Source organism: Erinaceus europaeus, chromosome 16 (assembly GCF_950295315.1).
Source record: "Erinaceus europaeus chromosome 16, mEriEur2.1, whole genome shotgun sequence".
In the NCBI taxonomy this organism is placed as follows: Eukaryota; Metazoa; Chordata; class Mammalia; order Eulipotyphla; family Erinaceidae; genus Erinaceus; species Erinaceus europaeus.
The window spans coordinates 77,903,132-77,929,090 of NC_080177.1; the positions used below are offsets into that span (position 1 = coordinate 77,903,132).

A 25,959-nucleotide genomic window follows, 5' to 3' on the forward strand; every position below is an offset into this window, starting at 1 on the left:
GAGAAAAATGGAGAGAGGAGGGGAAGACAGAGGGGGAGAGAGAGATAAGACACCTGCAGACTTGCACCTTCACCACCTGGGAAGCTGACTCCCTTGCAGGGGGGGAGCTGGGGGCTCAAATCCGGATCCATATTCCAGTCCTTGGGCTCTGCGCCATGTGTGCTTAACCCACTGTGCTACTGTCGATCCCCACCCCCTTTTTTTTATACCAGAGCACAGCTGAGTTTTGGCTTATGGTGGGGCGGGGGAGTATAACCAGGGACTTTGGAGCCTCAGGCGTGAGAGTCTCTTTGCATATCCATTACGCTGTCTCATCCACCCAGTGTGTCTGTCAGATGATGTCACTGTGAGAATATCTGAAAAACAATCTGTTTTCTTTTTTTTTTAAATATTTATTTTCCTTTTTGCTGCCCTTGTTGTTTTATTGTTGTAGTTATTATTGTTGTCTGTCGTTGTTAGATAGGACAGAGAGAAATAGAGGAGGGGAATACAGAGAGGGGGAGAGAAAGACAGACACCCGCAGACCGCTTCACCACCTGTGAAGGGACTCCCCTGCACGTGGGGAGCCGGGGGCTCAACCTGGGACCCTTACACCGGTCCTTGCGCTTCGTGCCACATGCGCTTAACCCATTGCACTACCGCCCGACTCCCTTTCTTGGGCTTTCTACCCGATTCTACATCACCTCTATCCCAGGCAACCTGTACAACTATTTATTTATCCACCATTCTTGCCCATCTCTAAAACCCCACTGATAGCCCAGTAATTTCACATTCTACCGGTGGAATCTGCATTCATCTGTAGTGACTAGCTAGCGGGGTCCCAGGCAGCTTGGAGGTCTGCGAGTAGTCAGTGAAGAAGAGTCTGCATGTCCCATGCCACAGATGACATATCTGCTGGTTCTCTCCTTTGAGTTAATCCAGGACATCTACGGTTAGCCCTCCACCTGCCATTGTATGCTCTATTAATAAAGGCTTTCTCAGCACCTGAGAAAGGTTAGAGTAAGATAGTAAAAATCTAATAAATATCTGGGCAGTTGGGGAAATGGAGAAGGTATCGGAGTCAGGGAGGAATGGTATCAATGCCTCTCTCCCAGGTCACACATTCCCAGCACCAGACCATACAGTGCTTGTCCTGGGTTCAGTGACAACAAATGCATTTCTAGGATAGGAAAGTCTGCTCAGCCCCTCAGCCTCCCCCACACCTACGGGGGTTGTCGATGCACCCAGTCGGGAAAGCGCAGTTGCAGAGGCTGACACTGTACCTGGCTACGTACAGTGTTGCTCAGGTGGTTGTCCTCAGACATCTGTGCATTCTGGAAATAGGACAGGGGTGCAGGTAACTCTGTCATTGGAGCAACTGAGCAGTAATACTTTTTCACAGAAAACAAGGCCTCTTGGGGTTCTGAAAAGGGAAAAAAATAGCTCTGTGTGCATCACAATTATAGCTTTTAAATGCTTTCATAAATTACATTCATCAAAAATAGTATTACATCAGCACAAACCAACCTTTCTTTCATGTGTTCTCCTTCTGGCCAAGCTCTCTCTGGACCTTTCAGGCTGCCGTCACTTGCAGTCTCTCAGTTTACGTCTGAAATAGGATTTTACCACGTTACCCAGAGGTAGTCAAACCCTCGTAAAGCCATCGTGCCAATTCAAAGACTGAGCTGTAAACCAGTCACGTCTTGATTTTTAGTGCCCGACAATCAACTCTGAGTAGTAGTAATCAAAAATGTATTGCACCTCAAGACTTACTCCTTGGTAATGAGTTATTCAATCTGAGAAATCATCTTCAATCATAAAGCCAATGAGGGAGCCAAGTAGTGGCGCACCTGGTTAAGTGCACATATTACAGTGTGTAGAGACCTGGGTTCGAGTCCCTGGTCTCCACCCGCAGAGGGAAAGCTTCTTGGGTGGTGAAGCAGGGCTGCAGGTGTCTCTCTGTCTATATCCCTCTATATCTTGCCCTCCCCCTCTCAATCTCTCTCTCTGCCTCTATTAAAAAAAAAAAAAAAAAAAAAGCCAATGAGTGGCCAAGGCGGTGATGCAGCAGCTAGAGTGTTTGGAGTTAAACGCATGAAGTCTTGTGTTCAATTTCCAGCACTGCATGTGCCAGAGTGGTACTCTGGTTCTCTCTTTTCTCTCCCTCATTAGTAAATAAATATTTTTTAAATAGTCCATTATTTTAAATTTGGAGCAATGGGAGTAGAATCAACAATGCGCCCTCCCGGCCCCCTCCCCCCCACTTCCCAGAGTCACCAAACCCAATCCAAGTTGCACTTTGAGTCCCCCTTTTGTCCTTGTTGCTTAAGTTCCACCTATGAGTGAGATTATCTGGTTTTCACCCTTCTCTTCTGGAGTTATCTCATTTAACAAGATTGTTAATTTTTTTTATTTTTTTTTAAAAAAATTTTACTACCTTTATTTATTTATTAGATACAGACAGCCAGAAATTGAGAGGGGAGGGGGAGATAGGGAAAGAGACAGAGAGACACCTGCAGGCCTGCTTCACCACTCGCAAAGCGTTCCCCTGCAGTCCTGCAGTTCAAGTCCCCAGTCCTGCAGTTGGGGACTGGGGACTTGAACCTGGGTCCTTGCGCACTGTAACATGTGCACTCAACCAGGTGCGCCACCACCCAGCCCCAAGATTGTTAAAGATACATTTATGGGAGAGGAAACCAGAGCACCATTCTGGTACATTTGATGCCAGGGATCAAGCTCCTGCTTGAAAGCCCAACAGTCTGCACTGCGCCAACCCTGCAGCCACACTGGCCAAGCCTTACTTACACACAGTTTAGTCTCTGTGGCCACCCAACTGGGGGGAGCACACATCTCCCTCACCTTCCCGTCCACCGTAAGTTCTATCAGCCAATTCTTATAATCTCAATTTTCCCTTTCATAGAAAGTCTTCAGAAATGTTAAGGGAAGAAATCTGCTTCTGCACCTCAGCGATACCCTAACTAGATACCCTAACTAGTATGTAGTATCTTAAATACTGTGTATATATTTACATGAGAACATTTTGTCAACGTCCTGTTTCAATTTCGCTTTTAACTTCAGGATCTACACTTTTAAATACTTTGCCTTCTTTTTTCTTAATAATTTTTTCATCAAAACACACAAAGTAAGGGGACAGGCGGTGGCACACTTGGTTAAGTATTCACCTTAAAGTGCACAAGGACCCAGGTTCAAGCCCCCGGTCCCCACCTGCAGGGGGAAAGCTTCACAAGTGGTGGAGCAGGGCTGCGGGTGTCTGTCGGTCTCTCCTTCTACTTCCTGCTCCCCTCTCAATTTCCCTGTCTCTATCCAATAAAAAAAAAAAAAAAAAAAAAAAAAAACCACTAAGCAACTTATTCTCCAGAAAAGATGAGTTCAAATTAATTTTTAATGTGTTTATTTATTTATTGGATAGACACAAAAATCAAGGAGGAGACAGGGAGAGAAACAGAAACACGGGCATTGCGCCCCTGCAGGTGGGGACAGGGGCTTGAGCGCAGGTCCTTGAACACTGTAACATGCACGTTCAACCAGGGGCACCACCATTCGGCCCCCAAATTAATTTTTTAAGATTCATTTACTCATTCATTTATGAGTAAGAGAAAATCAGAGCATCACCCTGGCATATGAAATGCTGGGGATCTGAGTCACAACCTCACACCGTGTGTCCAGCACATTTTTTGTATAAAGATTTTTTTAAAGATTTATTTATTTATTCCCTTTTGTTGCCCTTGATGTTTTTTATTGTTGTAGTTATTATTGTTGTTGGATAGGACAGAGAGAAATGGAGAGAGGAGGGAAGACAGAGAGGGGGAGAGAAAGATAAGACACCTGCAGACCTGCTTCACCGCCTGTGAAGCGACTCCCCTGCAGGTGGGGAGCCGGGGGCTCGAACCAGGATCTTTCCACCAGTCCTTGTGCTTTACGCCACCCGCGCTTAACCTGCTGCGCTACCACCCAGCTCCTGAGTCCAGCACTTCTATCCATCTCTGGCCCCTCTCATTAATCTTAATTACATGTGCTGTATTTGGATCATCCAGACAAGTATCTTTTCTCTTCTAGTGTGTGCTTCTATGTACCACACTCACTCTGTACCTCCTTCCCACCTTCAGCCACTAACCAGCTGGCACAGGATTAAGAGACTGCAAATCGACATTACATAAATAATGTGAATATGGGAGTCGGGCGGTAGAGCAGCGGGTTAAGCGCACGTGGCACAAAGCGCAAGGACCAGCGTAAGATCCCGGTCGAGCCCCCGGCTCCCTACCTGCAGGGGAGTCACTCCACAGGCGCTGAAGCAGGTCTGCAGGTGTCTGTCTTTCTCTCCCCGTCTTCCCCTCCTCTCTCCATTTCTCTCTGTTCTATCCAACAACAATGATGACATCAATAACAACAATAATAACTACAACAACAATAAAAAACAAGGGCAACAAAAGGGAAAATAAATAAATATTTAAAAATATATAATGTGAATATAGGGCTGGGGAGATGGCATAATGGCTATGCAAAAGTCTTTTAAGCCTGAGGCTCTGAAGTCCCAGGTTCAATCCCCAGCACCACCATAAGCCAGAATTGAGCAGTGCTCTGGTCTCTTTCTCTCTAGGTATCCTTCCCTCTGTATCTACTCTTTCTCACTAAAATAAACTAAATAAAAATATTTAAAATGATAATAATGTGAATATATTTATTGGGGATTAATGTTTTACAGTCAACAATAAATATAATAGTTTGTACATGCATAACATTTCTCAGTTTTCTACAACAACAATACAACCCCCACAAGGTCCTCTGCCATCCTGTTCCAGGACCTGAACCCCCACACCCATCCACCCCAGAGTCTTTTACTTTGGTGCAAGACACCAGCTCCAGTCCAAATTCTGCTGAGTGTTTTCTCTTCTGATCTTGTTTTTCAACTTCTGCCTGTGAATGAGATCATCCCATATTCATCTTTCTGTTTCTGATTTAGCAAAATAATGTGAATAATTTAAATGACATGCATTAAATATACTAATAAAGACCACAGCTATGGAGAGACAAAACAAAAAACAAAAAAAAACCACAGCTACGTCCATGAGGTGATTATTCACTAGAAGGAGGCGTCTGGGAAGCCTTTCAGGGCTTGACTGGAATATTAGTTACACGACAGATTCAGTCTGAAAACTCACTGAGCTGCACACCCACAATTCGCGCACACTTCTACAAGCTTCACTTAGAAAGTCAAGATACATTCTCATTGGGTTAAGCCTATATTTAGGGTTATTCAGACCACTGGTCCTTTCTTTTAAAATGGCTAAAGACTCAGCAAGATGTGTGTGTTAGCTTACCCAAAAGACAGGGCTATTTCAGTAAAACAGTTTACTTTCTAACTACAGTATTTGAAGTAACTGTCTGACATGTTTCCAGATTTTCAAAAACTTGACTAAATGAGACGTTTATAATTAATGATCAGCAAGCAAAAGATAAATTATTTTATTCTTTTCTACAAAAACATTTAGTGCAGCACTTACCACCTCTGTTAAAACCAGAAATGTTACAGGAACAGAAAGGAAAAGCTGCAACTGATTTTACCCATAGTGGATGCCCAGAATACTATGTATTTTTAAAAAGATTTCATTTATCTTATTCTCACAAGACAGAGATGGGGGTGGGAGTACCCACACCAGAGTACAGCTCAGCTCTGGCTTATGGTGGTGCTGGGACCTCTTAGATGCAGGCATGAGAGTCCTTTGCATAACCATTATGCTGCCTCCGCAACTCAGAAGACTGTCCATTTAAAGTGATTCACTATGGTCAGGGTGGTAGAACACTGGACTCTCACTAAGCGCACATGTTACAATGCACAAGGGCCCAGGTTTGAGCCCCAGCCCCCACCTGCAAGAGGGAAGCTTTGCAAGTAGTGAAGCAATGTTGCAGGAGTCTGTCTCTCTGCTTCTCTGTTACTCTGTTCCCTCTCAAGTCCTGGCTGTCTCTATTCAATAAAGATAAAAAGTATTAAAAACAAACCCTGGACTCTCAAGGTCCTGAGTTCGATCCCCAGCAGCACATGTACCAGTGTGATGTCTGGTTCCTTCTCACCTCCTATCTTTCTCATTAATAAATGAATAAAACATTTACAAAATAAAAATACTGATTCACATAGGAGGGTCTAGTGGGGGTTGAATTGTTATGTGGAAAACTAAGAAACGTTACATATGTACAAACTATTATATTTTACTGCCGACTGTAAACCATTAATCCCCCAATAAAGAAATTTAAAAAAGTAAAGTGATTCACACATACACACATAAAGCACTGGTAATAAAAAATTATTTTTAAATAGGCCAAAACAGTAACTTTGAGTTATTTTAAGAACAAAATAAACGACAACTCTATTACAGAAAAACCCTTAGAAATCTGCCACTACAATCTGTTACAGTCACTTAGATCTGTGTACACATATGTTCTTTGCAGCACAATTTGTAATAGCCAAAACCTGGAAGCAACCCAGGTGTCCAACAACAGATGAGTGGCTGAGCAAGTTGTGGTATATATACACAATGGAATACTACTCAGCTGTAAAAAATGGTGACTTCACCGTTTTCAGCCGATCTTGGATGGACCTTGAAAAAATCATGTTGAGTGAAATAAGTCAGAAACAGAAGGATGAATATGGGATGATCTCACTCTCAGGCCGAAGTTGAAAAACAAGATTAGAAAAGAAAACACAAGTCGAACCTGAAATGGAATTGGAGTATTACACCAAAGTAAAAGACTCTGGGGTGGGTGGGTGGGTGGGGAGAATACAGGTCCATGAAAAATGATGAATGAAATAGTGGGGGTTGTATTGCTAAATGGGAATCTGGGGAACGTAATGCATGTAAAAAAAAAAAAAAAAAAAAAAAAAGAAGTAGAAACGCAAAGCAGAAAATGACTTGAGTTTGGAGTATGGCACCAAAGTAAGAAAGCAGAAGTATACTAGAGTTTGCAGTGAGTACCTCCCTAATACTTCCTCTCCACTTTTCCAAGCTTTGGGTCCATGATTGCTCAACAATTTGTTTGGCTTTGTATGTTAACTGTCTTTTCAGTCACCAGGTTCCAGGTGTCATCAGGATGCCGGCCAGACTTCCCTGGATTAAAGACACCACCAATGTGTCCTGGAGCTCAGCTTCCCCAGAGATCCATCCTACTAGGGAAAGAGAGAGGCAGACTGGGAGTATGGACCGACCAGTCAACGCCCATGTTCAGCGAGGAAGCAATTACAGAAGCCAGACCTTCTACCTTCTGCAACCCTCAATGACCCTGGGTCCATGCTCCCAGAGGGATAGAGAATGGGAAAGCTATCGGGGGAGGGGGTGGGATATGGAGATTGGGCGGTGGGAATTGTGTGGAGTTGTACCCCTCCTACCCTATGGTTTTGTTAATTAATCCTTTCTTAAATAAAAAAAAAAAAAAAAAAAAAAAAAAAGAACAAAATAAACGACAACTCTATTACAGAAAAACCCTTAGAAATCTGCCACTACAATCTGTTACAGTCACTTAGAAACAAAAAGTAAACAAATAGTGTTAGCCAGATGAAACAAGCAAAGAGCTAGGAAGTACAATGCAGGTGAAAAGATTAATAAATATTCCATTTACAGGTAAAATAGGAGTCTCAGATGGTGATTATCGGATGGGGAAAACAGCATAACGGTTATGCAAAGAGACTCTCAAGCCTGAGGTTCAATTCCCCACACCACCATAAACCAGAGCTGAACAGTGCTCTGGTAAATAAATAAATTAATTAAATAGTGATTATCCATTCATTACATAGCGTGCTGTCTACTTACATGCAAAACACAGACACCACAAAACACAAGGAGTGGGGGCTTAACCTGGGTCCTTGTACAATGTAACATGTGTGTTCAACTAAGTGTGTCATCGGATAGTCTCTCATAGTTAACATAATCTTAGTTTAATTTATAACGCTTTTGTTGGGAGTCCGGGCGGTAGCACAGCGGGTTAAGCACACACAGCGCAAACCGCGAGGACCACTTAACCATCCCGGTTCGAGCCCCCGCTCCCCACCTGCAGGGGAGTCGCTTCACAGGCGGTGAAGCAGGTCTGCAGGTGTCTATCTTTCTCTCCCCGTCTTCCCTTCTCTCCATTTCTCTCTGTCCTATCCAACAAAGATGACATGAATAACTACAACAACAACAACAAAAGCAAGGGCAACAAACAGGGAATAAATATGTGGTCCAAGAGGTGGTGCAGTGGCTAAGGCACTAGACTCTCAAGCATGAGGTCCTGAGTTCAATCCCCGGAAGCACATGTACCAGAGTGATGTCTGGTTCTCTCTCTCTCTCTCTCCTATCTTTTCTCATTAATAAATAAATAAAATCTTTTTTAAAAAAGTAATAAGTAAATAAATAAATAAACATATATACATATATATATGGCTGTAGTCCAGGAGGTGGCACAGTGATAAAATTTTGGACTCTCAAGCATGAGGTCCCGAGTTCAATCCCCAGCAGCACATGTGCCAGAGTGATGTCTGGTTCTTTCTCTCTCCTCCTGTCTTTCTCATAAATAAATAAAATCTTTTTTTTTTTTTTAAAAAAAAGGCTTATGCTACAGGATCTGTTCAGATACCACAAGCTTCCTAGGGCAAATAGCATAAGGATCACCAGAAATGTGGTCAACATTTGCATATGAAAAATAAGGTTCATGGAAAGTGCATTTGCCAGAGCACAGTTATGTGGCAAGAAACACCAGTTCCGGTATCAGGCGGTATCACACTGGATAAAGCTTTGAAATCTCAAGCATAAGGTACTGATTTCAGTCATCAGCACTGCATGTACCAGAGTACTGCTCTGTTCTCTTATTTTATTATCATTATTGGGTAGAGAAAAATTGAGAGGGGAAGGGGGGTTAGAGAGGGAGAGAGACAGAGAGACACCTGCAGCCCTGCTTCACCACTCATGAAGCTTTTCCCCTGCAGGTGGGGACCAGGGGCTTGAACTCAGGTCCTTGTGCACTGTAGTGTGCGCGCTTAACTGGGTACACCACTGGCTGGTCCCCTTCTTTTTCTCTATTGTTAGTAACTCAAATTTCAGAAGAAAAGACCAGCTCTAGAACCTAGGCTTCTAATATCCAGTCTAGTCTTCTCAGCTTTCCCACAGAAAGTTCATGCCTTTACTAAGACACTGAAGGTCACAAGGCGACAATGATCTTCCTGTGTAGAAGGCAGAGAGGCACTCTGGACTTCAGTAGGAAGCAGAGGCAGGCAGCAAGCTAGACGAAGGCTAGCGAGGTCTCCAGTCAGGCCTGGTGAACAAACAAACATTGTTGGTACAAAGAAGGAGACAGGCAAAGCCAGGTTTGATTGTGATCCAGAGGCAGCTAAGAACTGATCACTGCATAAAGGCGGCCAATGAGCCCACTATTCAGGCTGTGCGGCATGACAAAAGGACACTAACAGACTTGATAACATTTTTAGCAGTGTCTTGAGAATGAGAAAAGATACGGATAGTTATTGGGAAGTAAGGATCTTCATATGGCCTGAACTGCAGAAGTGGGAGTAGGGGCCCTGATACTGGTGTGCTTTCTCTCTGACCACCTGCTAACGACTCTCTCTAAGACTAGCAAACTGCACCACCTGAATTCACTGCAACCCATTTCTTCTCAAAACACTTGCTCTGGGGCAGGGGTAGATAGCATAATGGTTATGCAAACAGACTCCCATGCCTAAGGCTCCAAAGTCCCAGGTTCAACCCCCAGCACCCCATAACCAGAGCTCAGCAGTACTCTGGTGTAAAAACAAACAAACAAAAAAACCCAAACACTTGCTCTATTAGATACAAGGGGAAAGAAATTCTTCTCTGATAGGCAACTACAATGTCCATTATAAGCAAAGAGAATGAAAATGCTCCCAGAAGAATAAAACAAGAGAAGACAAATATTCTCCAGGTCCCAAGAGTGAGACAGAAGCCACCTTGAAAGGCAGGGATGTACTTTACATACTAAATCATTAGCGAGTGAGCGCTCACACTTAGAATAAAGTCGCACCCGGCTGGGTGGCAGCGCGTCTGCCTGAGCACACACACTACAGGCACAAGGCAGGTCAAGCCCTCCGGCCCGCCCCCGCCCCGCCCCCGCCCGCACTGGGGAGCATCCTGAGGGGCGGTGCTGTAGGTGTCTCTCCCTCTCTCTTTTTTTCTGCTTTTGCTCTTTTTCTTTTTTAAATTTTATTCATGATTTCTCTCTCCCTATCTTTTTCCCCTCTCAATTTCTTTCTGTAGTCACCCTTAAATAAATGAATGAATAACATAAAATTTAAACAATTTGCCGCTAACTTGGTGTTCCCTTCTGTTGTGGTGTTCTGTCAACCGCTTTTCCTAGCTAGCTAGACTGGGAGAGCCTCCCAGTTTTGTTTGTTTGCTGTTTGTTTCTGTCGCCGGGGCTTTGCGAAGGCTTCAGGCATCCACAATTCTACCAGTCCTGGTGGACTCTTTTGAGAGAGACTGAGAAGGAAAGGGAGTCAGAGAGAGGACTCCACAGCACCACTCCACCACCCAGGAAGCCTGCCCGTCGCATGGTGTTTCCTGGTGGTGGGCTCACCCCCCCCCCCCCCCCCCCCGTGTGCAATATAAAGCATGTGGTCTATCAGGTGGGCATCTCCCAGTCAACCTGAACCTCTGACACTTTAAAAGTTCCCATCTACACCTGGGGCCCTAGTCAGGGAATCCTTGTGCTCCCCCATAGATCCGATGGGCCTAGACGTCTGATAGACCCCTCTTCTCTCCACCATCGCTGGTCACTTCCATCAGGAGCACCATCATCACAAGCCCTGCTGAGGGCCTCTCCAGGACCTTGCCCTCACTATGAAGTAGCGATGGTAGCGACTGCCCCACTTTCAGCCTACTCTGCCACTCGAGGAAGGCTGCTCCTGAAATGAGTGCAGCCTAGAACGTTCCCAGCTGCGACCATGGACTGCGAGCTCAGACTGACAGGGACTCAGCACTATGCAGGTTCCTGTGCTAAACAGGAATATACCTGGGCCCTGAGTCAGACTGGTGTGGTAGACAGTTACCTGGGTTTATACAGTCTCTTCTCTGCCCTAATCCAGCTTTCTAGTTTCATTCGCGATTCTACTACATCTTCCCAGATAATACTCTTTGTCCACCTCCATGTTAACTACCAAGCTCAAGCAAAAATTACCAAAGTCATGGACCCCTAGGAATATACCTAAAATGGAAGCTTCTTCACAAGCAGTGGAAGCAGTGCTGCAGGTGTCTCTTTCTGTCTTCCACTCCCCTCTCAATTTCTCTCTGTCTCTAGCATATATAATTTTTTTAAAACCATAGCACTGTTCAACTCTGGCTTATGGTAGAATGGGGGACTGAACCTGGGACTTTGGAGCCTCAGGCATGAGAGTCTCTTTGCATAACATTATGCTATCTACTCCTGCCCAATAAAAACGTTTTCAAATTTATTTATTCCCTTTTGTTGCCCTTGTTTTATTGTGATTGATGTCATCGTTGTGGGAGAGGACCGAGAGAAATGGAGAGAGGAGGGGAAGACAGAGAGGGGGAGAGAAATAAGACACCTGCAGACCTGCTTCACCACCTGTGAAGTAACTCCCCTGCAGGTGGGGAGCCGGGGCTCCAACCGGGATCCTTACACCGGCCCTTGCGCATTGCACCACCTGCACTTAACCCGCTGAGCTACTGCCCGAATCCCAATAAATACATTTTTTTAAAGCCAAAATAAAACAAAAGATAGTGGAAACATCCCAATGAGCAAATAATTTCCCAAGTGCTACAGGACGCTTGGTGAAATGGGAGACTCTAAAAGAAACAAGGACAATGACGTATTCTATTTGGTATTTTTCTTTTTTCCTCCTTTCAACCCACGCCATTTCTGTGAACCATCTGGGATGGATCGGATTATTTATTATTCAGCAAATATTCATTCCCTTAAGGGGACTTTCCCAAGGGAATAATATACTTCCCTCCAGTGATGCTGGCCACTACTCTGTGACTTGGCTGGGCTTCAAGCTGGGCCGTGTCCTACCCACTCATTCATCATGTTTCTGCACATCCTATGACTTCCTTTGGTCAATGGATCTTAGCAGATGTGGCAAAAGCAGACATGTGAGCCGCTGCCGTAGCTGGCCTAGACTTCATGCACTTCTGCTGATGGTCTCACGCCCGAGGCCAGAACCCAGCATGAAACAAGCAAAGCAGAATAGCCCTAGCTGGAACAAGACCCAGACCCTCAAGCAGAACCCAGTGTGAGAAAAAATGCTCTAAGGCACTGAGTTTTGCGATAACCAGAAAAGCAAACCTGTCGCAGTTGATTTTAAGTAAAAAATTATTATGGGGGGGGGGGGGGTCGGGCGGTGGCGCAGTGGGTTAAGCGCACGTGGCCCAAAGCGCAAGGACCGGCGTAAGGATCCGGGTTCAAGCCCCCGGCTCCCCACCTGCAGGGGAGTCGCTTCACAGGTGGTGAAGCAGGTCTGCAGGTGTCTATCTTTCTCTCCCCCTCTCTGTCTTCCCCTCCTCTCTCCATTTCTCTCTCTCCTATCCAACAACGAACAACATCAACAATGGCAATAATAATAACCACAATGAGGCTACAACAACAAGGGCAACAAAAAGGGGAAAAAAATGGCCTCCAGGAGCGGTGGATTCATGGTGCAGTCACTGAGCCCAGCAATAACCCTGGAATGGAAAAAAATATATATATTATTATGGGGGTCGGGCAGTAGCGCAGCAGGTTAAGCGCACGTGGCGCAAAGCGCAAGGATGGGCGGAAGGAACCCGGTTCGAGCCCCCGGCTCCCCACCTGCAGGGGAGTCGCTTCACAGGCGGTGAAGCAGGTCTGCAGGTGTCTGTCTTTCTCTCCCCCTCTCTGTCTTCCCCTCCTCTCTCCATTTCTCTCTGTCCTATCCAACAACGACGACGACATCAATAACTACAACAATAAAACAAGGGCAATAAAAGGGAAAATAAATATATTTTAAAAATTTTATAAAAAGGTTATTATATGGGTGTAGAAGATACAAGGAAATTTAACAAAGGCTTGCAAATCCAGAATCCTTTAATTGTGTCCCTCAGGATTAAATGTGCTTAAGATTCATGTATATCATTTAATAAAGACAGTATGAGCTCAATAGGGCTGGGGAGAGAGCATAAAAGACTCATGCTTGAGGCTCTGATGTCCCTGGTTCAGTCCCCAACTTCACCAGAAACCAGGGCTGAGCAATGTTCTGCTATCTATCTCAATAAAATAAAAGTAAAAGATTTAAAAAATATATGCTGTAATGCCATAGTTTGGGGCAGGGAAGATAGCATACTGGTTATGCACATGATTTTCATGCCTGGGGCTCCAATTCAAATCTGAGTCTCAGATTCAGTCCCTGGCACCACCATAAAACAGAGCTGAGCAGTGTTCTGAGGTCGATCACTCCCTCTAAAATAAAATAGCTATTTTAAATACCATAGTTTTATAATGCCTCCTCAGGGTCTTAAATAGAACTGTAAGATCAAACACATAATGAAACATATAAGCAAGTATACATCACATAAAGACTGTAAATAGGTTCAGGTCAGATTTCCCAGTCAAGTGTCTTACAAAGAGCCTTTCAGCCTTTTAGAGGGTATGAATTTCAGGTGTGTGGATAGGAGACTGCAATCCTGTAATTACAAGGAATTTTTCTTCTTTTCAAAATTTAATTTCAGTCAAGTAGTAGGTGTGATTGCCCGAGTCGCTATCTCGAATTCCCTGTAGAAAGGGGCAATATATAACTAATCTTTAATGAAAAAAGACTGACTAATCACTTTATATAATTTGCAAATCACTGCTTATCCACAGCAAAGCTTACATTCTCTCCTTGGCTTTAGATGAGTTTACATGCAGAGCAGTGCAAGGCAGTGTGGAAACCCAGCGCCAACACCCTCGAGTCCTGAACAGTTACTGAATTTCGGTTTTTCCTTTTTTTTTTTTTTTTTTGGTCTCCAGGGTTATCACTGGGGCTCGGTGCCTGCACTACGAATCCACTGCTCCTGGAGGCTATCTTCCCCATTTTGTTGCCTTCGTTGTTGTGGTTATTATTATTGTTGTTACAGCTGTTGTTGGACAGGACAGAGAGAAATGGAGAGAGGAGGAGAAGACAGAGAGGGGGAGAGAAGGACAGATACCTGCAGACCTGCTTCACTGACCACTTGTGAAGTGACCCCCCCCCCCCCCCCCCCCCCCGCAAGTGGGGAGCCGGGGGCTTGAACCAGGATCCTTAACGCTGGTCTTTATGCTTCGCGCCACGTGCGCACACTTAACCCGCTGCGCTACCGCCTGGCCCCCACTTATTGAATTTCTATGGTAGGTGAGGCTGGGGATGCTGCTGCAAGAGACTCTGCTTGTGGACACGTTAGGAATCTAAGCGGAGGGGCCAGGCAGTGGCGCACCTGGGTAAATGCTCACATTATAGCACTTAAGAACCCGGGGTCAAACCTCTAGTTCCCACCCGCCTGGCAAAAGCTTCACGAGCAGTGAAGCAAGGCTGCAGGTGTCTTATCTCCTCCTCTACTCTCAATTTCTCTATCCAATAATAAATAAAAGGATAATTTTAAAAAAGTTTAAAAAAAATGAATTTAAGAAGTGACAGCAAGCACATTTTTACATTAATCATACATTGGAATAAAGATAGCAAAGATATATTGGGTTATGTAAAATATATTTTTCAAACTCACTTTACCTATTTCTATTTTTTTTTTTTTTTGTCTCCAAGGTTATCGCTGGGGCTCAGTGCCCGCAGTACCAATCCACTGCTCCCGGAAGCTAGTTTTCCCTTTGGTTGCCCTTGTTATTGCTGTCGTTGTTGTTAGGTAGTCCAGAGAGAAATGGAGAGAGGAGGGGAAGAGGACAGGAGAAAGACAGACACCTGCAGACCTGCTTCACCGCTTGTGAAGCGACCCCCCTGCAGGTGGGGAGCCGGGGGCTGGAACCGGGGTCCTAGCACAGGGTCCTTGCGCTTTGCGCCATGCGCACACTTAACCTGCGCTCTACCGTCCGGCCCCCACCTACTTCTATTTTTTTAATGTGTTTGGATGGGATGAAGACGTGGCAGTAAATGCCTCTCTCCAAGGTGCATGCGTGGGGTCCTGAGTGTCATCCCAACACCCCATAAAAATGAGAAAGCGAGGCTCTGGCTTCTGCCTCCCCCTTGCAATTAATTTCTTTTCAATAACATGTACTTATAAGAACATCTACAATTCGCGTCTGCCGGTCACAGAATCTCCACTGAACAGCGCTGCTCTAAATCTCTGGTTCTTCCTGCTACACCAGGTCTAATATTCAAAAGCCCTGCTACCCCTCCCCTCCAGAAGCTTTGCGAGAGGTTCTGTGGCCCAGTGGGCGGTGTCCCTAGGGAGACCGGACACTCTGGCGTCAGCCGGGAGCCTTCCAAAGTGAAGCTTCCAAAGCTCTCTATGGCCGCGCTCTCTAGACTAGCTCTCTGCTCAAGCCTCGTCCCCCTCTGAACCCGCGCTTAGTTCCCCGGCTGCCCTGCTTCTTCCTGCTTCTTCCTGCTTCCCGTCTCCGCCTCCACGAAAGCTCCAGCTCTCACGGCACCTCAGCCGGGTCGCCTCTACTCTCTCGCGCACACTGGCCCTCGCGGCCAGTCATCAAAGTTCCCACCACAGCGGTGCTGCACTCAGGACACTTTTCAGCCTCTCACTCCTTCCCCCACATAAAGGAGAAGCGGCGGCAGAAGAGGTTTGGGGAAAGACTTTTTGCCAGGAGGTGCTGACGAGAAGCAAACCTCGCCTTTTAATCTGACCGAACCCCAGTGGCTGGCAGGAGCGGAGGGCACCAGATCTGAGAGAGGAGGGCAGCGTGTGCCGGGGCAGCGCGGTCGGGCCTTCCTGGTGGCTGGCGCCAGAACTCAGTCCCTGTGGACAGTCATGCTGGGGGCAGGCGGGTAGCCCCAGGCTAACGACTGTCAGCCCCCGACAGCGGCCCCAGCCCCTTCCTCCCTCTCCCTCTCTCCCTCTCTCTCTCTCTGTGTCGGCATCAAAGTCAGCGTGGCTCTTTCCCAGCCCCTTCCCCTCTCTCTCTCTCTCTCTCTCTCTGTGTCGGCATCAAAGTCAGCGTGGCTCTTTCCCAGCCCCTTCCTCCCTCTCCCTCTCTCTCTCTCTCTGTGTCGGCATCAAAGTCAGCGTGGCTCTTTCCCAGCCCCTTCCTCCCTCTCCCTCTCTCTCTCTCTCTCTCTCTCTCTGTGTCGGCATCAAAGTCAGCGTGGCTCTTTCCCAGCCCCTTCCTCCCTCTCCCTCTCTCTCTCTCTCTCTCTCTCTCTCTGTCGGCATCAAAGTCAGCGTGGCTCTTTCCCAGCCCCTTCCCCTCTCTCTCTCCCTCTCTCTCTCTCTCTGTCGGCATCAAAGTCAGCGTGGCTCTTTCCCAGCCCCTTCCTCCCTCTCCCTCTCCCTCTCTCTCTCTCTCTCTGTCGGCATCAAAGTCAGCGTGGCTCTTTCCCAGCCCCTTCCTCCCTCTCCCTCTCCCTCTCTCTCTCTCTCTCTGTGTCGGCATCAAAGTCAGCGTGGCTCTTTCCCAGCCCCTTCCCCTCTCTCTCCCTCTCTCTCTCTCTCTCTGTCGGCATCAAAGTCAGCGTGGCTCTTTCCCAGCCCCTTCCCCTCTCTCTCTCTCTCTCTCTCTCTCTGTGTCGGCATCAAAGTCAGCGTGGCTCTTTCCCAGCCCCTTCCTCTCCCTCTCTCTCTCTCTCTCTGTGTCGGCATCAAAGTCAGCGTGGCTCTTTCCCAGCCCCTTCCCCTCTCTCTCCCTCTCTCTCTCTGTCGGCATCAAAGTCAGCGTGGCTCTTTCCCAGCCCCTTCCTCCCTCTCCCTCTCTCTCTCTCTCTCTCTCTCTCTGTGTCGGCATCAAAGTCAGCGTGGCTCTTTCCCAGCCCCTTCCTCTCTCTCTCTCTCTCTGTGTCGGCATCAAAGTCAGCGTGGCTCTTTCCCAGCCCCTTCCTCCCTCTCCCTCTCTCTCTCTCTCTCTCTCTCTCTGTGTCGGCATCAAAGTCAGCGTGGCTCTTTCCCAGCCCCTTCCTCCCTCTCCCTCTCTCTGTGTCGGCATCAAAGTCAGCGTGGCTCTTTCCCAGCCCCTTCCCCTCTCTCTCCCTCTCTCTCTCTGTCGGCATCAAAGTCAGCGTGGCTCTTTCCCAGCCCCTTCCTCCCTCTCCCTCTCTCTCTCTCTCTCTCTCTCTCTGTGTCGGCATCAAAGTCAGCGTGGCTCTTTCCCAGCCCCTTCCTCTCTCTCTCTCTCTCTGTGTCGGCATCAAAGTCAGCGTGGCTCTTTCCCAGCCCCTTCCTCCCTCTCCCTCTCTCTGTGTCGGCATCAAAGTCAGCGTGGCTCTTTCCCAGCCCCTTCCCCTCTCTCCCTCTCTCTCTCTGTGTGTCGGCATCAAAGTCAGCGTGGCTCTTTCCCAGCCCCTTCCCCTCTCTCCCTCTCTCTCTCTCTCTGTGTCGGCATCAAAGTCAGCGTGGCTCTTTCCCAGCCCCTTCCTCTCTCTCCCTCTCTCTCTCTCTGTGTCGGCATCAAAGTCAGCGTGGCTCTTTCCCAGCCCCTTCCTCCCTCTCCCTCTCTCCCTCTCTCTCTCTCTCTGTGTCGGCATCAAAGTCAGCGTGGCTCTTTCCCAGCCCCTTCCCCTCTCTCTCTCTCTCTCTCTCTGTGTCGGCATCAAAGTCAGCGTGGCTCTTTCCCAGCCCCTTCCTCTCCCTCTCTCTCTCTCTCTCTGTGTCGGCATCAAAGTCAGCGTGGCTCTTTCCCAGCCCCTTCCTCCCTCTCCCTCTCTCTGTGTCGGCATCAAAGTCAGCGTGGCTCTTTCCCAGCCCCTTCCCCTCTCTCTCCCTCTCTCTCTCTGTCGGCATCAAAGTCAGCGTGGCTCTTTCCCAGCCCCTTCCTCCCTCTCCCTCTCTCTCTCTCTCTCTCTCTCTCTGTGTCGGCATCAAAGTCAGCGTGGCTCTTTCCCAGCCCCTTCCTCTCTCTCTCTCTCTCTGTGTCGGCATCAAAGTCAGCGTGGCTCTTTCCCAGCCCCTTCCTCCCTCTCCCTCTCTCTCTCTCTCTCTCTCTCTCTGTGTCGGCATCAAAGTCAGCGTGGCTCTTTCCCAGCCCCTTCCTCTCTCTCTCTCTCTCTGTGTCGGCATCAAAGTCAGCGTGGCTCTTTCCCAGCCCCTTCCTCCCTCTCCCTCTCTCTGTGTCGGCATCAAAGTCAGCGTGGCTCTTTCCCAGCCCCTTCCCCTCTCTCTCCCTCTCTCTCTCTGTCGGCATCAAAGTCAGCGTGGCTCTTTCCCAGCCCCTTCCTCCCTCTCCCTCTCTCTCTCTCTCTCTCTCTCTCTGTGTCGGCATCAAAGTCAGCGTGGCTCTTTCCCAGCCCCTTCCCCTCTCTCCCTCTCTCTCTCTCTCTGTGTCGGCATCAAAGTCAGCGTGGCTCTTTCCCAGCCCCTTCCTCTCTCTCCCTCTCTCTCTCTCTGTGTCGGCATCAAAGTCAGCGTGGCTCTTTCCCAGCCCCTTCCTCCCTCTCCCTCTCTCCCTCTCTCTCTCTCTCTGTGTCGGCATCAAAGTCAGCGTGGCTCTTTCCCAGCCCCTTCCCCTCTCTCTCTCTCTCTCTCTCTGTGTCGGCATCAAAGTCAGCGTGGCTCTTTCCCAGCCCCTTCCTCTCCCTCTCTCTCTCCCTCTCTCTCTCTCTCTGTGTCGGCATCAAAGTCAGCGTGGCTCTTTCCCGTTCAGATCATCAGCCCTCAGGCCCCGAGGCCGCCACGACCCCACGCTGACCACACGGGGAAGTGTCCGGAGCCCTACCCCGCCAGGGGAATACCAGGGTCAGCGCAGGTCTGTCTGGGGCCTCCAGGCAGCTGCCCACACTCAGCAAGAAGCGGCCCCAGAAGCACGAAACTCCGTCCTTCAACATCCCAGAAGAATTTGGGGTCCAAACTCCTAGGGGGGAAACGCTGATGGACCCAGGGGCGGCGCCCAGGAAACGGGAGCAGGGACAGGTGAGGCTGGGAGAGGTGGCGGCGGACACGCTGGACCTGTGGGCCTCTCCAGCTCTTCCTCCTTACAGCATCATCAAGTGGTACCTCGGCTTTCCTCGCCCTCTCTCTCTCCCTCTCATGTTCTAGCATGTGAGTGTTCTCCATTTTCCTGAAGCAGATTTAAAATGCTTGAAAGAAAAAAGAAAGAGAAAGCGCGGAGAAGTGAAAAGCAGGCCGGGTGGTGGCCCTGCCCGAGTGGCGAAGCAGGGCTGCGGGGGTCTCTGTCTCTCTCCCGCGCGATCTCCCCCGCCCTCTCAATTTCTGGCTGTCCCCACCCAATAAGTGAATAACGACAATTTTTTAAAAATGAAAGAAAGAGAGAGAGAGAGAGAGAGAGAGAGAGGTGAAAAGCTCAAGGCGGAGAGGGAGGGCAGGAGGTGGGGAGACACACGGATGAACCGAGTCCACGGCCTGCGCTCGGAGATGGGAGCAGATGGCAGGCGCACACGCAGCCACAGCCCTCCCGCATCGTCAAGGCCTTTGCTGCGGAGGGAGGACGGGCGGGCCCCAGGCGGTGGCTTAAGCGCAAGGACCCGGGTTCAAGCCTCCGGCCCCACCTGCAGGGGGAGAAGCCTCACGAGTGGGTGAAGCAGGGCTGCGGGGGTCTCTGTCTCTCGTCCTCTCCATTTCTGTCTCTATCGAAAAAATCAAGCGGGGGTCGGGCGGTGGCGCAGCGGGTTAAGCGCAGCGCAGGGACCGGCCTAAGGATCCCGGTTCGAGCCCCGGCTCCCCGCCTGCAGGGGAGTCGCTTCACAGGCGGTGAAGCAGGTCTGCAGGTGTCTGTCTTTCTCTCCCCCTCTCTGTCTTCCCCTCCTCTCTCCGTTTCTCTCTGTCCTGTCCAACAACGCCGACATCAATAACAGCAACAACCACAACAACAATGAAAAACAACAAGGGCCACAAAAGGGAAAATAAATATAAAAAGAAAACAATAGATAACAGGGGCCAGGCGCTGGCGCTGCAGTGCGCGAGGACCCGGCTTCAAGCCCCCCGCCCCCACCTGCAGGGGGGAAGCTTCACGGGTGGGTGAAGCAGGGCTGCGGGTGTCTGTCTGCTTCTTTCTCTCTCCATCTCCCCTTCCCCTCTGCATCTCTGTCTTTATCCAATCATAAGTCAATACAAAGTATTCTTTAATAAAAGAATAAAGTAGTAACAAGGGCATCCAAAGGGAAAATACAAAAAAAATTTTTTTAAAGAATTCTATTAAAATAAACTAAAAAATTATCAAATAATAATAATAAAAAGAGAAGTGCAGCGGGGCTTTGGCAAGCCACCTCCCATCCCCTCGGGACAGGTGACCCGCCCGCCCGCCCGCCCGCCAGGTGCGGCCGCCGCCGCCGCGCACTTCCGGGGCGTGTCCTCCGCGCCTCCCGAGCCGGCCGCCGGGACGCCGCTCGCGGCCCCCGCGCCGGGAAGGACGGACGCACGGACGCACGGACAGACACGCGGCCGGCAGTTCCAGCAGCGGCTCGAGGCGCTTCCGCTTTCTCCCGCCCTCAGGGGCTGCGCCCCCGGAAACAGCTCCCGGACCCCGAGGCCCAGAAACGGGCGCCCGCCCCGCCGGGCCGCACCCCGCCGCTCCTCGTCCAGGACGCGGGGCCGTCGACTTGACAGACCGCCGGGCTCAGCCCGCCCGCGTCGGCCTCGAGACAACGGCGCCTCCCCTCCCGGCACGCCGCGCACCTACCCGCAGGCGGCCGCCGACAGCAGTGGCCGCAGTCCCTGCCCGGCGCCGCGGACTTTGTTTCCGATGTGACACCGCGGCCTCGGAAGCGGCCGGGCCCCGCCCCCCAGACGTCGCCGCGTCACTTCCGGTCCTGCGGTCATTGGCCTCCGACCCGCTGATGGCGGCGCGGCGGGGCTTCCGGTGCGGCGCAGGGACCAACCCCCTCAACGCGCCACCCGGCATCTAGGCGACCGGCTCAGAGCAGCGCCGAAGTTTGAGGTTGCTGGGCATCCGAGACTGCAGAGAGCCAGTTCCCATAACGTTTATGCACACAAACTCTAGGACCTGAGGCTCCGAGGTCCCAGGTTCAATCCCCTGCATCACCATAAACCAAAGCTGAAAATTTGGCAGCTTGGGGGCTTTCCTGGTTGCCACCAACTGGCAGCCCCATCACGGGGACATGAGACATTGTACTCAATGTCAGTAAGGTCCTGTAAGAACCACTAAGCCCCAATAACATGATAAAAACAAAACAAAAACTTTCTTACGACTGACCTGTTTTTCTTACCATGAATCAATGTTGGGATTTTATCAACTGATTTTGTTATAACCCTTAAGAATACCCTAAGTTATCCCTTTCTTTCCCCATGAGCTGGTTGAGTCTAATCGTTTTCAAATTTTAAATACGTTGTGCATTTCTGTTGGGGGGGGGGAAACGAAAATTTCTATGTAAGAGGTAGTGTGTGCTTCTGGCATCATAAATCCAGCGTTTCTGTCACTTACCTGTAATGCAGCCAACTATCTACCCAATGAATTCAAAACTTAGAGTGAGAGGCCGGTGGCGGTAATGCATATGGTCCGTGTGCAAGTCCCAAGCTCCCCCCTGCAGGAGACTGCAATGAAGCTGGCTCTCTTCCCCCCAAGTCCTCTCTGTGATAGCAACATAAAAAAGCATTAAAATAAAAATAAGGGGGGTCAGATGGTAGCGCAGCGGTTTAAGCGCACGTGGCGCTAAGCCCAAGGACCAGCATGGGGATCCCGGCTCCCTGCAGCGGGGTCCCTTCACAGGCGGTGAAGCAGGTCTGCGGGTGTCTCTTTCTCTCCCTCTCTGTCTCCCTCCTCTCTCAATTTCTGTCCTATCCAACAATAAGACATCAATAACAATAATAAACACAACAAAAATAAAGGGGGGGGGGCAACAAAAGGGAAAAATATAGCCGCCAGGCGCAGTGGATTAGTGGTGCAGGCACCGAGCCCCAGCAATAACCCTGGAGGCCAAAAATAATAAATTAAAAAATAAAAGATAAAATATTTTTAATTGATGGGAGAACCTCTTAAGCTGCACTGTAGACATCCTCTGACATCCTTGGGCTTCAAGCATATATGGTAACTCTCAGAGAACATAAAATATCCTATACTCGTAATCACAAAACCTAATAGATTATCAAGGACCATTTCATTGTTGTATCAAGCAGCTTTTCACTTAAATTATGATGAAGGCAACACATGCCACACTGCTTCATCTTAAAACTAAGCATAACCAATCATAAATATGTTAACCCCGAACTGAAAAAGCAGAAATGCTCAACACAACTAATCAGAACATTAAAACGATAGATGACATCTAGTCAGAATTTTTTTTCCTCCTCCAGGGTTATTGATGTTGTTGTTGGAGAGGAGTGGAAGACAGATAATGGGAAAAGACACCTGCAGTCCTGGTTCACTGCCTGTGAAGTGACTCCCCTGCAGGTGGGGAGCTGGGGGCTCAAACCGGGATCCTCATGCTAGTCCTTGTGCTCTGAGCCTTGTGCTCTTAACCCTCTGCGCTACCGCCCGACCTCCACATTAATTTTTTTTTTTTTAACTCAATGGGTTTGAGAGGCAGCACAAACAGGAGTAGTGCAGCGGGTTAAGCGCAGGTGGAGCAAAGCGCAAGGACCCAGGTAAGGATACCGGTTGGAGCCCCTGGCTCCCCACCTGCAGGAGACTCGCTTCACAAGCAGTGAAGCAGGTTTGTGGGTGTCTTTATTTTTCTCTCCACCACCACTACCACCACCAATAGCCCCCCCCATCTTCCCCTCCTCTCTCCATTTCTGTCCTTTCCAACAACGACATTAATAACAGTAATAGCAATTTCCACCTGGTCTGGAGAGATAGCATAATGGTAATGCAGAACATCTGTGCCTTAACTTTCCTGGCCCCAGGTAGAATTCCCAGTACCACCCTAAGCCAGAGCTGAGCAGTGAGTGCTCTGATAAACCAAAAAACAAACAAACAAAAACAAGCAAGCAATTTGCTTATTTTATGTGACAGACCAAAGTTCTGCTCCAGCACATGATATAGAGAATGGACTTGGGGCTTCCCCAGTGCAAGTTCAGCATGTGGATTACTGGGCTAGAGACCAAGCGGCCTAAACCTCTGAGGGGTGGGAGAGGAAGGCCTGGTGCCAGAAAAAGTTAATCTAGTAGGTCTTCACCATACATGTGGCTCAGAAGCTGGGCCCCGGGATCATGAAAGGTGGTGGGGCACCAGAGGATGACACACCTTTACCTGTCCCCACTCACGAGCCTGGAGCACTGAGAGTGCACCTTACTACAACAAAGTCCCCGGTCTGACAAAAGTAAAGAAGGAAGAAACCAAGAGTGAACTGAAGTAAAACCGACAGGAAATAAACTATTGTTTCTGGACCAATGTTGACCAGTTTTTCTCATTATCAAAGAAACATGGGGGTAGGCAGGCAGTGGGGCCTGGCTTAGGGCATACAGAGCACAAGGACCCAGGGTCGAGCCCCCAGTCCCCACCGACGGGGGAAACTTTGCGAGTGGTGAAGTATGACTCCAGGTCTCTCCCTCTCTTCTCGATTTCTGGCTGTCTCTAGCCAATAAATCAAGATAATTTTTTTTTTAAATAAGCACTTTTAGTATTTATTTTCCCTTTTGTCCTTGTTAATTGTAGTTGTAGCAAAAACGGTATCATCTGTTTTCCATCTACACCATGCCTCGGCCTCGCGTGAGCTTAATGTGCAGCTTGGCGATACGAGAATCCGGCATGAAGCCCAGCCAGTCTATCTTGGCGTTACTCTCGATCGCACCCTGTCATTTCACGAACATCTCATAAAAACTGCAGCAAAGGTGGGCGCGAGGAATCACATCATTGCAAGACTGGCCAGCTCCTCATGGGGCGCGAGCGCTTCCACACTCCGATCATCCTCTCTGGCATTATGCTATTCCACTGCAGAACACTGTGCCCCAGGATGGTTCCGTAGCCCCCATGTCCACTTGGTCGATTCCAAATTATATTCCTCCATGAGGATCATTTCTGGAACCATCCGTTCCACCCCGGTTCCATGGCTGCCAGTTCTTAGCAACATCGCCCCGCCAGATATTCGTCGGGATGCGGCATCATCTAAGTTCATTTCCTACGTCTACACTCGACAGGACCTGCCAATATACGCGGAGATCTTCGCCCACCCTGTCCAACGCTTCACGTCTCGTCACCCAATCTGGTCCCCTACGCCTACACTGAACTTCTCTGTTCCAGACTCTTGGAAACAGAGCTGGCAGTCAGCTGAGGTCAAGAACAAACACCTCATCACAGACCCCTGCGAGCGTCAACCTGGCTTTGACCTAGCACGTTATGATTGGGCCCTCCTCAATCGCTATCGAACAGGCCATGGCCGGCGCGCCGCTATGTTCCATCACTGGGGAGCCAGAGACGACCCGAACTGCCCCTGCGGCTCCAGACAGACTATGACCCACATAGTCAACGACTGCCACCTCTCCAGATTCAAAGGAGGTCTCGAAACTTGACATCAGGCTCAACCTGACGCTGCTGACTGGCTACGGAAGAAGGGCAAACGCTAGAAGTAGTTGTAGTTATTATTGTTATTGATGTCATTGTTGGATAGGACAGAGAGAAATGCAGAGAGGAGGGGAAGACAGAGGGGGAGAGAAAGATAAACACCTGCAGACTTGCTTCACCGCTTGTGAAGCGACTGCCCTGCAGGTGGGGAGCCGGGGACTCGAACTCGGATCCTTACGGTGGTCCTTGTGCTTTGCGCCACATGTGCTACTGCCCAACTCCCAATAAGCTGTTTTTTTAAGTTAGCTTTTATTAGAACAGAGAGAAATCGGAGGTAGGGGGAGAGAGCAGGAAAGAGACACTTACAGCACTACTTCACTCCTCATGAAACTGTCATCCCCTGACGGGTTGAGAGCTGGGACTCAAACCCACATCCTTTGCATGGCAATGTTTGCCCTCAATCAGGTGCACTGCCATTTTGCAAAACTGAGAATTTTCACGTTACCAACTACTGTGCTTACTGTAAACCAGTAATTCCTCCCCCAAATTAAAACATATATTTCAGAAGAAAGTTATACTGCATGTTTCAATTAGGATAAAGCTACAGTACTGGATGAAGGCGGTCAAATGTTAACTCAAGTAAATCACTTAACACTGGCTTACATGGGAAGTCATCAGAAATACAAGATCCCAAGACCCTTTTGTTTTTTGGTCTGTATTTTAACATGATACGCCAATTGGTTCAAATATATGCATTTGAATTTTAAGATAAAACTACTTCAAGCTATCTTTTTCCCTGTAAACGTGTGTAATTATAGGAAAGTATGTGTTTTTTTAAATATATATACACACACACACACACACACATATATTCCCTTTTGTTGCCTTTTTTTTTTTTACTGTTGTAGTTATTATTGATGGAGAGCACTAAATTACTGATGTGTACTTTCTGTATAATTTGGTATTAGTCCTTGTCAAAGAGACCTAGGAAGGGAAATTATATTGATGTGAATAAATCCTCATGCTATTAGCTAAATAAAAACCTGTAACATAGCCTAATAGTTATACAAATAACTTTTAAAAATTATCTTTATTTGATAGAGACAGCCAGAAATCGAGAGGGATGGGGGAGATAAGGGAGAGAGACAGAGACACCTGCAGCCATGCTTTCACCACTCACAAAGTTTTACCTCTGCAGGTGAAGACCGATGGCTTGAACCTGGGTCCTTGCACACTGTTATGTGCTCAACCAGGTGCGCCACCACCTGGCTCCAGCAAATGATTTTCATACCTGATGTGAGGTTCCAAGATTAATCCCGAGCACTACCATAGGAGTTGATCTCTCTCATTAAAGATCAAAATAAAAATAACCTTCCATAATCCCTTAGAAACAGTAATATGGTAAATGAAGATTAAACAGGCACAAAAAAACCTACTTCAACAAGTTATTAG

General features: G+C 48.4%; 1 protein-coding gene across 5 annotated transcripts in view; it reads right to left on the bottom strand.

The window, feature by feature from the left end:
• PSEN1 (presenilin 1) overlaps nt 1-20,852 on the bottom strand; it is a 56,666-nt gene extending 35,814 nt beyond the window's left edge. For 3 of the 5 annotated variants that reach the window (XM_007521744.3, XM_060175515.1, XM_060175514.1), the window contains exons 1-3: nt 20,728-20,852; nt 1,507-1,588; nt 1,263-1,402 (exon numbers count right to left, since the gene is read on the bottom strand). In XM_007521744.3, coding sequence (XP_007521806.1) covers nt 1,263-1,349 — 87 coding nt within the window. In that variant the 5' untranslated portion in view covers nt 1,350-1,402; nt 1,507-1,588; nt 20,728-20,852. The remainder of the gene's footprint in view (nt 1-1,262; nt 1,403-1,506; nt 1,589-20,727) is intronic. The other 2 variants (XM_007521745.3, XM_060175516.1) reach the window with 1 other exon arrangement.
• Nucleotides 20,853-25,959: the final 5,107 nt, after the last annotated feature.